Raw genomic sequence first — 13,733 nt, forward strand, 5'->3', positions numbered from 1 at the left:
AACCTGCAGAGCCTTCAATTAGGTCTTATGAATGCTGCCAATATGAATTTGACCTCAACAGCACTGTACTATTTTCTGTTACATAAGATCATGTTTTCACATATATTTAAAGGAGTGGTTCACCTTTAAATGAACTTTTAGTATGTTATAGAATGGCCAGTTCTAAGCAACTTTTCAGCTAGTCTTCATTATTTTTTATAGTTTGTGAATTATTTGCCTTCTTCTTCTGACTCTTTCCAGCTTTTAGAAGGGGGTCACTTAAAAACAAATACCGGTACTCTGTAAGGGTAAGGCCAGACGAGGAGATTCGGGGGGAGATTTTGTCGCCTGGCGACTTATCGCCACGTCTTTTGCGCGACTATCTCCCTGAACTGCCTCAGCGTCTTTTCCCCATAGGCTACAGCGCTAAATCACCTGCGCTAATGCACACGCGGCAATGCGTTTTCAATAGTCGCCCAAAGTTGCCTCAGTGAGGCAACTTTGGGCGACTATTAAAAACGAATCGCCGCGTGTGCATTAGCGCAGGCGACTTTTCATTCTAGCCTATGGGGAAAAAACGCTGGGGCGGTTCGGGGAGATAGTCGTGCAAAAGACGTGGCGATAAGTCGCCAGGCGACAAAATCTCCCCGAATCTCCTTGTCTGGCCTTACCCTAAGGCTACAAATGTATTGTTATTACTACTTTTTATTACACTTCTTTCTATTCATATTCCAGTCTCTCATTCAAATCAATGCATGGTTGCTAGGGTACTGTTGACCCTAGCAACCAGATTGCTGAAATTGCAAACTGGAGAGCTGCTGAATAAGGAGATAAATAGCCCAAAAACTACAAATAATAAACAATGAAAACCAATTGCAAATTGTCTAGGAATATCACTCTCTACATCATACTAAAAGTTAACTCAAAGGTAAACAACCCCTTTAAGAGGGCAGTACTTTGTTCATTCTACTTCTGCTATCCTCTCCTGCCACTGTCTCTCTTAGGGCAAGGCCGGACATGGCGTTTTTACATTACATTCTTAAAAAAAGCTACATCTGGCGTAAATATGCATAAACTGCACTACCACTGGAACTAATGGAAAAGGCACCATGGCAATTCTCACAGGGCACTTGCAAGCCGAAATCCGCCACGGGATGCCAGTATTGGAGTATTTTAGCAGAAACGCCAATATGTCAAGAAACTACCAAATTAATAGACTCAAGGGGATCTGCAAGTTTGAAACCATACTTTACGTAAATATGCAGCGTATTTTAAATATGCCATCCAAATTCTCACGAGATAAATGGCGCATATACGTTTTTACGGCCGGTGATGTAATCATGTTCTTTTTCTAAATAGCTTTTCTATTTCCAGCCAGCGGAATTATAGGGAACGAGAACGATGAGAAGTGCATGTTGGGAAAAGAAACCTACGTGCTGAAAAACGAATGAAAAACGCATGTTGACGGTCACATGTGATTTCAGTGGCGTATTTACGCCTGACTGAGCTTTTTTAAAAATGCGACATAAAAACGCCACGTCTGGCCTTGCTCTTACACGTCTCTCACTGATGCAGTTCAAGTTGAAATAATTATTCTAATTGCAAAATGTGACTACTGCTTTAATTAAACATCAGAGCATGAAGCGAGACCAGAGACCTAGTCTTTTTATTCAGCTCATGTAAAAAACAAGCACGCCTCAAAGTAATCAGACAGAATGACTTATTCCTAGAAACCTTGTGTTCATACAGAGAAAATGTTTTACAGACCCCATCCACACAGGGGAGGAAGCATAACCTAAAGTGGATGCATTTGGGTAATAAACGCAGGACACTGACTTGTTTTGTTTCCATGGATTTCCTTATGAAAACAAGCTACTTCATTTTTTTTTTAAGAAAATATCTTGGGATAGATTGCTGCCCAATAGTTTTTAAGATAATCTGCCACATGTGAGGGTGCACATAGCCAAGAGAAATCCACGAATCTTTAAACCCATGACATACCCAGGACAGGTACCCAACGTAAATAAATGATGCCACTCCTTTTCAGGTTAAAGGAGAAGGAACGTCTGTTTGTACTTGGGGTGCCAAATGTTAGGCACCCCCAAGTGATTGTATTGACTTACCTGAAACCCCGGGCTGGTGCACCTATCAGCATAAAACTGCACCGACCCGGGGTTATACCAGTGAGTACCACGGAGCCTTCTGTTCCGGCTTCCTCTTTCCTTCACGTGGCTGTGCATGCGCAGTAGAACGAAAAGCTGAAGTTTAACTAAAAAGTCGTCTATTTGTTCAAGTGCGTATGCGTTTGCCCCAGGAAATTTGAAGAAAGAAGATGCCGGAAGAGGATCGCTCCGTGGTGCTCACTGGTATAACCCCGGGCCAGGGCAGTTTTATGCTGATAGGTGCACCCGCCCAGGGTTTCAGGTAAGTAACTAATAAAAAACCAGGTAAGTTGGTAAGTAACTACAATCACTTGGGGTGCCTTACATTTGGCACCCCCCGAGTGCACCAAACCTTTCCTTCTCCTTTAACAGATGAGACAGTCGTCTTGAGTAAAATATTTCAGCATCTAACCCATTTCCTACATTTTCAATCATCAAGAACTGCAGAGGAAACCAATTACGCAGACAAATCAGAATCACAGCCCAAGTGTCTCCTGTCCATGCAGAGAAATTGAAAAATGGAAAAAAGGGGATTCTATGGAGACAAGGAAGATAAGGGAATCCTGTGAGGACTAGTGTGATGAAATGGGGAGAGGGGAGAGGGAAGAGAGAGAGAGAAGAGAGTCCCCACTGTATAATAAACACAGGCAAATGTGATCATCATTATGTTAGTATTACTGGAACACAAAGCAACACCATTACCTATATTTAAGGCAGCAACACTAATTGTATCATAGAAATTTCAGAGTAACAAATGGGACCCAGACACCTGGAATGACTAATAAAAGATGGTATTAAGGGTAAGGGCATACTGGGTTATTCGGGGAGATTTAGTCACCTGGCGACTAATCGCCTCGCCTTCCCTCACTCTGCGCTGGCTAAAATGAAAAATCGCTGCCGCTAATCACAAATTTTTTAATTTTAGCCAGCGCAAAGTGAGGGAAGGCATTCGGGGAGATTGGTCGCCGCAAAGTCGAGGCAATTAGTCGTCAGGTGACTAAATCTCCCTGAATCGCCCAGTGTGCCCTTACCCCAAAGGAGAATGAAAGGCTAGCATAAAATGTAATGTTTACTGAAAGCCCTTCTTCCCGCAAAACCCAACCACAAATCTGCCCTGTTTTCCTGCTTTTTATTGACAAACAGAATAGCACAGCGGGGTTAACGGGAACCATATCTCAAACAAGATTACAGACACTGAGTATGCCGAACCACACTTGACATAAAAGAATAGATTTGGTAGGACAAAATGTTGCCCTTCAACCCCAAGGCTAGGATATCTGCTGAGTGCTATTTCAGAAAAAATTATTTTGTGAATGCGAACTGCCCCTTTAACTTGTTCTGATGCCAATGTTTCAGTCCAGCTAGTATTGTGACAGTAAGAAGTTGGCTTGATAGATTAAGCCAGGAAGCATGCCAACAAGGTCACCTTCTCTAACACGTAGAAGCACATCAAACATGGCAGCACTTAATTCATCAGGAGAAAAAAAATTAAATTCATTTGTTTTCAGTTTTAAAATAGTTTCAGTTGGCATTCTGTAATGATCTTGTGCGGCACAAGCAAGGAAGATGAGACCTGTTATCCAGAATGCTTCAAACTTGGAGTTTTCTGGATAACAGATATTTCTGTGATTTGGATCTTCACACCTTAAGTCTACTAGAAAATCATGTAAACATTAAACAAAGCCAATATGCTGGTTTTGTTATTATGGATAGGGGACCTATTATCCGGAATGCTAGTGACTTGGGGTTTTCCAGAAAATTAATCTTTCCGTAATTTTGATCTACATAACTTAAATCTATTAAAAAAGAACTTAAACCCAATAGCCTTGTTTTGCTTCTAATAATAATATTAATTATATCTAAGTTTGTATCAAGTACAGTATTAATTTATGACTACAGGTATGGGATCTGTTATCCGGAAACCCGTTTATTGACAAAAATTGACAAAATGTCTAGCCCCATGTCAGATTTCAAAATTGAATATAAAAAAAATTGTTTGCTCTTTTGAGAAATTTCAGTGCAGAGTTCTGCTGGAGTATCGCTATTAACTGATGCGTTTTGAAAAAAAACATGTTTTCATTAAAAATTTGCACTTTATAGTAAAAGAAACCTAAAATGTTTCATGTAGTCTTTAACTGCAAACAGTTTCTGTGTGGCACATTACATTTAATGGCAGCAAGGCCATTTGTAAAACCTCCACAGGAACAAAAAAAAAGATAATGGCAATTATCCCATCAAGGAATAAGTGGCAGAAGTAAAGTTGCTTTAAGTGATGCACACGTTAGCTCTCCTCTTGTCCTGACCCCTGTGCTGCTATGTGAGATGGCAAGAATAATGGAATCTATTTATGCTCCGGCCTGCACTCACTTTGCCAGCAGGCGACTGTATTCAAAGCTTTCCCAATGAACAGCTACAATGAGAGAAGCCAGTTCTTAGTCACAGTTCTCAAAGATGCCTTTGTAGCTGGCACAGCTCATATTTTCCAGTCTCTTGTTCATGAACTCCCTCGTCCGAGATTTAAAAAGCAAACGCTTATTTTACAAATGTAGTAATATATAAAAATATACCCACAACTCATGATGTATTCATTTTTTTAATTTTGAAATGTTACACCAACCAAAGGTAGAACACAAGCTGCTCAAAGTGCATATATATAGCGCCTTCAAACCTAGATGCTTCCCCTGATCTTCTACACTGTTTTTATCATTGCAGGGGAGAATAAATCTGTGACTGGGTTTTACACAGCAACCCTTTACAATCACAAATATCTCTAATCGACATCCTGTAAGCCTAGAACTAAAACATATTTGTGTGCCAGACTACATTAAAGAACTTATGCCAAATACATCTTTATATCACTTAGGTAACTAGGTGCATCACTAAGCTCCGTTTATATAGTGAATAAAGTACCCCTCTTTTAAAATATAAGGATATTATAAGTTACTGAGGAGTATCATGGCCATATAAAAACACGAAGCAAAGGACAAGTGTTTTTATACAGGTCATGGAACTCCGAGGTAATTTATAATATCCTCATATTTTGCAACTGGGGGTACTTTATTTATTATAATACACAAGATTCAGTGAGTCATGTTACACAAATGACACCACTACTCACCGTTTATAACTGATGACATCAGTACTCACCGTTTATATAGTGAATAAAGTACCTCCTTTTGTAAAATATAAGGATATTATAAGTTACCGAGGAGTTTCATGACCATATAAAAGCACAAGGCCGAAGGCTGAGTGCTTTTATACAGGTCGTGGAACTCCGAGGTAACTTCTAATATCGTCATATTTTGCAACTGGGGGTACTTTTTTATTATAATACACAAATTTCAGTGAGTCATGTGACAGAAATGACATCAGAAATCACAGTTTATAACTGATGACATCAGAACTCAATGTTTATAAGGATATAATTCACAAGATATTCATGGCTTTTGTGTATTATAAGTATATCATTTACTGGATATTCATGGCTCTTGTGTATTATATAGTGAATAAAGTACCCCCTATTGTAAAATATAAGCATATTATAAGTCACAGAGGAGTTCAATGACCATATAAAAGCACGAGGCCTAAGGACGAGTGTTTTCATACAGGTCATGGAACTCCAAGGTGACTTCTAATATTTTGCAACAGGGGGTACTTTATTTATTATAATACACAAGTTTTAGTGAGTCATGTGTCACCGTTTATAACTGATGACATCACTAGTCACCTTTTATAAGGATATAATTTACAAGATATTCATGGCTCTTGTGTATTATAAAGCTATAATACACAGTGAGTTTGGATGTCATCAGTCATAAACGGTGAGTTCTGATGTCATTTCTGTCACATGACTCACTGAAACTTGTGTATTATAATAAAGTACCCCCAGTTGCAAATATGAGGATATTAGAAGTTACCTCGGAGTTCCAAGACCTGTATAAATATATAGTCATGAAACTCCTCGGTAACTTATAATATAAGGGGGGGTACTTTATTCACTATATAATACACAAAAGCCATGAATATCTTGTAAATTATATCCTTATAAACGGTGAGTTCTGATGTCATCAGTTATAAACGGTGAGTAGTGATGTCATTTCTGTCACATGACTCACTAAAACGTGTGTATTATAATAAATAAAGTACCCCCTGTTGCAAAATATGAGGATATTAGAAGTAACCTCGGAGTTTCATGCCCTGTATAAAAACACGAGGCCGATGAAACTCCTCGGTAACTTATAATATCCTTATATTTTACAAAAGGGGGTACTCCCTATATAACCTACAGTTTGTTCATTTTTCTATGGGACCAAACTATAAATGATATCCTTATAAACAGCGTGCCCCTTATAACTTATGGTGATCTCTTCTAAAACATTTACCCCTAGTCCACTGCCTATCACTTGTCTAAAAGCCTGCAGCCTTGTGCTTTTATATCGTGATATAACTCATTGTTGACTTTAATGCATATGCAGCAAAGCACATTTATGTAGTCAAGTCAGCAGACACAACACAATGTTTCCAGGTAAAGTAATTATAAACTTGTGATAACACCTAATCATTATTAGCCTTAGGAGATGGAGCAGGGTGGACCTTTTAAACGTGTAGAGAAAAGCAGAAAAACTACAAGAAAGTGCAAGGCATTGAAGAAGAGCCAGAAGAGTAAACAAGCTTTAATAAAAAAAAAAAAAAAAAGCCTAGATCAGGAGCACTATGAGATGGAGCAGTGTAGAGAAAAGCAGACAGAGCCTGCAGGGAAAAGAGGCACTGCAAAGGAAACCCAGAAAGGTAGACAAGAAGAACAAGTAGGGTGCGATGCAAGCAAAAGTGCTGGAGGCTACAGATTAAGCTTAATGCCAAAATTCAAATAAAATACAATATTTTAAGCACCATAACAGAACAGTATGAAAACATTACATGGATTTCTGACTAAAAAGAAAGAGGAGGAGCTGAAATACTGGCAGCTGTTATAAGTGTATTAAACTCTATATTAAACTTTTACCTTTTAATAAGTATTAAACTCACTTTTACTTGCAATAAAAAGTGTGGAAAAGACTATAGAACTATTCATATATAATCTGCCCTTCGACTCATGTATATGAACATTTTTATCTAAAATATACTCATGATTAACTTCCACTTTTTTAGAATTATCTTCTTATATAGAACCAAATTGTTGGACATAATAAACCTGATTCAATCTACTTTTTTTGTTTTCTTATTACTTTCCTTGGAGTGCAGTCACCAGAGGATCTACATATTGTTTAAAAAAAATAGCACCCAGGCATTAATTTAACTTTTGGTTGTGTGTTCTATATTCTTCTGGCATCTGTTAGAATGATCCCAAAGAAATGGGTGTTTTAATAATTCATTAATTAAATTAGGCAAGGTTGTAAGATATGTGTTGGTGCGTGGGATGCAGTGGGAAGGAGAAACATGCTTTGCTTTCATTGTAAGCCTGGGTCCGGATGCTTGAAATTCGGTCACGGATAGAAATGCTGGAATACAGACCAAGTAGGTTGTCGTGGTAACTGCACATAGGAGGTGTTATGTACAGCATTATAAATTCACACTGGGAGTAATATGTTGCAGGTCAAGAGAAGTGATGGTGCAGGGTTTGGTGCAATAAAATAAATGCCATTATGATTGCAGCAATCTGCATGGTGAGTAAACATAAATATAATTTCACTAAACAGTTTCAAAATCGAATGCACCAGCAGTTTCTACACATCATACAGTATTTGATACAGAGCAGCTTTCATGCAGAATAAAGAGACCGTTATCCATCTGTTTGGATAACATTTACTGAGGTCCACTTATGTTACTGTCAAGGGATTAACAAACAGATTCATTTATGCTTCTGGCTCCTTTCTATGGAAAATGGTTAAATGTAAAACATTGGAAATGTGCATGCAAAACAGAAGAAACTGTTGAATTTTGAAAAAAAAAGCATTTATTTCCAATTGCAAGCCTGTGATATACATTATATTACTTGCTTAATCTCATCTTGCAGAAATATTTATTTATAGAAATAGGCATCCGACCCCCAAGCCCTTTGCTCTTACCATTTGGATAGGCTTTTTCCTCAAGTCCCTCTCGGTCACCAGCTTTTCATGGTCAGTGACATAGAGTCCACGTTGTGCCAGGGCTTGAATAACTGCATCATGTCCCAGCAAAGGTTTGGCTGTGTCACTTTTTAAGATCAGACTTCCGGCCCGGCAGTACAAATCTGCAGATATCAGCAGGTTCACAACAGGAGGTTTCATGTGCTCTTGATCATACTGGTCAGTATAAAATGGCTCCTGGAGCTCCTTGGGGACATTTTCTATGGGTGAAATAAAAATGAGTGATCAATGTAAAACTAATTGCCCAAAATAATAAACCACATCAATGTTACAACAAGGAGACGTCAGAGTCAAATTTTCTTAAATGATGAATGCATTGGGAAAAGCAAACCAAAGTCTCCATCTACAATTAAGACTGTTCTTCCCTTCTCATTGCACTCCATATTCCCTTTAATTCCCCCTTTTTTCTTTCTACTTCAACCTCTCTTTTCCCATCGCTTTGCTCTCTGTTCCTTTCTCCTTCATCTTTTCTGCTGTGTATTTCCTTTATCATTTTTTTATTTTCTCAACTTCTCTCTCCCTTTGTTTTTTTTTTTTTTGGTTCTACAAATGGTTTGAAGCCCCCCAGGGAGACCCAGAGCAGATGCTGCGGAGGCCCAGTCTGAAGGGGTAATATTTGGGTGGAATGCCTAGTTGCTCTAGTAGATATATGTCAAAACCTCTAAATCAAGGAAGTCATTAATAGTAAGTTTTAAGGTGAACACTTATCTGATGCTGTGACTATGGACGAATGACTGATACCAGTGGCACATTTAAATTCATAATTTCCCTGGGTGTAGCCCTTCGCCCTATCCTGATCAGTGCCTGCACAGCACAATCTTTGCGCATCTGCACCTTGAAGAAAGGGACCCCTCCCACCCTCATCAGATGTAGCAACAAGTGTCTATCAGCAGAGATAGGCGGATTTTTTCCCCCGTCTAGCTGTTAGCAAGGTTATTGCTATATTAAAGAGAGATCCTGATTAAATATTGGACACCAATAGGGGTCTTAAACAGAAAAAAAAGTCAGAAAACGCTATGAAAAACAGTTGCAATATCACTTAACTGTACCTAACTTCTGCCTTAAATTTTGAATAGTCAACTGAAACTAAGCAAAGACAATGCATTTGTTCTACCAAGCTGTAAAGCTTCTACATACATCTCTGTGAATGTCATAACATGCCTTTGTTTTTTAAAGCTTTGCTTTGGAAAGACATCAGAGCCCCATGGCTTCTCCCCTACTTAATAGACGCATTCATTTACACGTCAGGCATCACACTTTTCCATTTAATAAAATCAGGTACCCACAAACAAGCACTGGCTTTCTACTGTAGTTCCATTAGCAAACTCTTGGCACAGGAAACAAATGACATAAAATTTACTTTTACACCAGCAAATAAAATGATTTAGAGCAGGGGTTCCCAACCTTTTTTACCCAAGAGCCACAATCAAATGTTAAAAAGAGGTGGGGAGCAACACCAAGCATGAAAAAACGCACCTGGGGATGCCAAATAAGGGCCGTGATTGGCTATTTGGTACCCCTATTTTAAATGCCAGCCTAAAGGAGGCTCTGTTTGGCAGTACACCTGGTTTTTATGCAAACAAAACTGGCGAGCCAGGAATTCAATAATGAGCATACTTGGAGGTCAACAAACGCAACATCCAAGAAATTGGTGAGCAACATGTTGCTCATGAGCCACTGGTTGAGGATCACTGGTCTAGAGCAGGGGTCCCCAACCTATGGGCCGCAGAGAGTCCTGAACTGGGCCACCGAACAATTAACGCGGCACGCCAGTGTCCAATAGTCCAAGAGTGGGAGTGTCTATTAATTCTCTCATAGGAAGTGGTCTCAGCACTGAATGACAGGCTGAACTCTGCATGGAAACCCTTCAATCACTCTGTCCTGTGTTCCCAGCCTGCACATAACTGTCTTATCCGGCTGCCTGATCATTCAAGTACAGTATGCTCCTGTGTTCCACAGCAAATAGGCATTATTCACAAATGCACATGCCCAGCTGGACATAATCTATAGCCCATAATGCATTGTTATACACTGTGCAACTCTCTGCATCTATTAAATTATAAAAGTTATACAAGCAAGGTACATTAGTATTTACTGGTATGATATTCCAGAACAGCAGATGTAGGTTTGTTTTCCTGCATATTGATATATGATCAGGTTCAGGGAGTTGCAACTGAATAAATGCAGCAGTTTTGGAACCATTTATGACCAGGAGCTGGTAGTTGCAAGGGAATAAATGCAGCTGTTGTTGAACAGTTTATGGTCAGGCACAGGGAGTTGCAAGGGAATACATGCAGCTGTTCTGGAACAATTTATGATCAGGAGTTGCAAGGTAAAAATGCAGCTGTCTGGAACAATTTACAATCAGGTGTAGGGAGTTTAAAGGGAAAGTGTAGCTGTTGTGGAACAGTTTACGGTCAGATTCAGGGAGTTGCAAGGGAATAAATTCAGCTGTTCTGAAACAATTTATGATCAGGTGCAGGGAGTTGCAAGGTAAAAATTCAGCTGTCTGGAACAGTTTATGGTCAGGTGCACGGATTTGCAAGGGAGTAAATGCAGCTGTTCTGGAATAATTTATGTTTAGGTGCAGGGAGTTGCAAGGCAATAAATGGAACTCCCTGCAAACACAAACACGCCCACTCCTCCCTCATTGGCTGCTGATCTGTAACTTAGGCAGAAGGTGCTGGCAGCTCTACAGCCTGATACAGGAAACCTCTGAACTTCAGGCGTTTTTGACCCAAAAGTTATTAAAATAAAAACTCTCTTCCATTTTACATTATTTTACATGGTTTGATACATTGTCAAAATTTATGCTATATGTCCTCTTTAATACTTGGGGATTCAAACAAAAAGAAACTTTAAATGGCTGGACTGTAAGCTCTACGGGGCAGGAAGCTCCCACCTTGTGCCTCTTAAAATGTAGCACTCATTACTCAATTTGTATTTTTGTATTTTTTAATGTTCCATTGTTGTATTGTTCCATGTCTGTACTGCTAACAGCCCACTTTCTCAGCTGGCATGGTAGTTCATTTTCATATTTTTAGTGTGCAAAGCAGCCCTATTTTTAAAAGACCTTTACTTACAAGATAGATATTTATTATTAAAGCAATACTGACAAGTTCCTATAAAAATCATAGGAACGTGTCAGTATGAAGTAAATGCTGCACATGGAATAGTTCCCCTCAAAGTCGCCACAGCCCAGCGAACCTGTGTGCAGCAGACCGGCTGACACCACTAATAGATCTTCCGCGTTGCTTTAGTGATGCTGGGCTGGGGGCGGAGCGATCCTTTGATAGGCTGAATTCCTGCTTTCATTCGTAATCAGCCTATGGAAGGATTGTGTCGCTCCCAGCCCAGCGTCACTGAACACTTCAGAAGATCATTTAGCAGTGTCGGAGGGTCGAGTGAACGCAGGTTTGCGGGGGACTTTGAGGGGAACTATTCCGGGTGCAGCATTTACTCAATACTGACACATTCCTAAGATTTTTATAGGAACGTGTCTGTATCACTTTAAGGCACAGGTTTTATATAAAAGCAACCACAGCTTTTGAGAGACCTGTGTTTTTGTGATAATATATTGCTTACAATTTAACGGGATAAACAAGGGTCCATTTTCTTACACAGGCGCTATCTTGCACAAGTGCCAATTGCAACATGTCAAGTCTTTGATATGTTCATAAATTAGCCCAACAGAAAGTGCACACATTTACAACTAGCATCTTATATCTCATCCATTCCTGTTTTTTGGCAAGAATCCCAGCCATATTCCTAGGCAATTCCTTGTGACTGTTCCAGTATGCAACCAAAGACAACTCTGTTTTGCTGCAGGGCCTCATAAAAGTATATATAGATAATAACATGTGGCATTACTCTAAAACAAATCTCTGCTCCTCCTTTCTTTAAATGTAAATTATGATTACACAGCTCTGCTAGAGAGGATTAACAGGAGGCTGTGGCATTACAAGGTTTCTCTGACTCATTCACTGCAGAGGAATCTGGCCACATTATTTTCCTCTTGTCCACGTCTAATTCCACCACACACAAATGCTTATACAGCCTGACACTAGCTGAAGGGAGATGGTTTACGCAAGCTACACTGCTTCACTGGAACAGTACAGGTATGGGACCCGTTAAGCAGAATGCTCAGGACCTGGGGGTTTTCTGGATAAGGGGGTCTTTCTGTAATTTGGATCACCATGCCTTAAGTCTACTGAAACAAATAAATAAATAAATAAATTGTGTTGTCTTAAATCACAATTATGTCTTACAATCAAGTATAAGGTACTGTTCTATTATTACAGAGAGAAAAAAATCATTCTGAGCTACGGTACTGGCTAACACCAACCTGTATGCATATTACAGGGTTTTTGGGCAGACAAGTCCCAGTAGTCGCTACACATTACCCACTCAAGTAGCAAATGGCAGCAGTGAATTTGGGAGCCTCTCCGTCAGCTGAAATACAACAGCAAAGAATATATTTTGCAGATCAGCCTAAAGGGGCAGCTCAGCTTCAAAACAAAAATGTACTGGTTTCAAATAGTACACTACAGGTAACATTCTTTTATTTGCTTTCTACTCCTTTTATTATTTTTCTTATTTTAAGATTTAAATTGGATTTGTTTTGAACTGTTAAACTCTACATACATGGGCTTATTTATCAAAAATCTAATTTGTGAGGTTTGAGGTTTTTTTATTACTTCATTTAAAATCACAATTAAAAAAAAACAAACGTTTGCTGATTTATGAAAAAATCTGAATTTAAAAAACTCAATTGAATACAAATGTGAAAAAAACTTGAATACCTCAAATTTTTCTTAGTTTAAATGGTTAAAAAAAAAATCTAATTTGTTTTCCAAACTTAAAAAATAAAAAGTATTTATTTAAAAAAATCGCTTGATTTTTGCCTATGGCAACTCCCATTACCTTCTGCATGACCTCACCAGCTTTAAGATGCCAATTAGAATTTGTGAGGTTTCTGTGCAAAAAAAAAAAAATTCGAATCGTGCAAAAATTCGAATTCAAGCCTTGCTAAATCGCGCCCTTACATTGACATTTCTTAGCAGCACCGGGGACGTGTATGCAAGGTATCCAGTATGCTCTGGACCTAGGGTTTTCTGGATAAAGTGCTTTTTCTGTACTTTGGATCTCAATAAAAAAAAAAAATCTACTAAACTGTAGTTAGGATCAAGTACAAGCTACTGTTTTATTACTACAGAGAAAAATGAAATAATTTTGAAAACTGTAGGTTACTTGATTAAAATGGAGATGGACTTCCTGTAATTCAGAGCTTTCTGTATAAGGGATTTCCTGATAACGGATCCCATATCTGTATTCAATTATAACATCTGCTTTGTTACAGACTTTGTAAAGCCCAGAGAGCATGGTCATTATGGGCTGAGCTACAACCTACCGTATGTAAAAGTTTAGAGCAGGGGTGTCTAGACTTTACCAGAGTTTTTAGCTAAGT

The 13,733-nt window shown here is 38.8% G+C and overlaps 1 protein-coding gene across 2 annotated transcripts in view; it reads right to left on the bottom strand.

The window, feature by feature from the left end:
- The window catches only part of camsap2.S (calmodulin regulated spectrin associated protein family member 2 S homeolog), a 59,307-nt gene that overhangs the window by 39,689 nt on the left and 5,885 nt on the right, over positions 1-13,733 (bottom strand). For both annotated transcript variants that reach the window (XM_018261099.2, XM_018261101.2), the window contains exon 2: positions 8,207-8,466. In XM_018261099.2, the coding sequence (XP_018116588.1) occupies positions 8,207-8,466 (260 nt within the window). The remainder of the gene's footprint in view (positions 1-8,206; positions 8,467-13,733) is intronic.

Source organism: Xenopus laevis, chromosome 4S (genome assembly GCF_017654675.1).
Source record: "Xenopus laevis strain J_2021 chromosome 4S, Xenopus_laevis_v10.1, whole genome shotgun sequence".
NCBI classification, from domain to species: Eukaryota; Metazoa; Chordata; class Amphibia; order Anura; family Pipidae; genus Xenopus; species Xenopus laevis.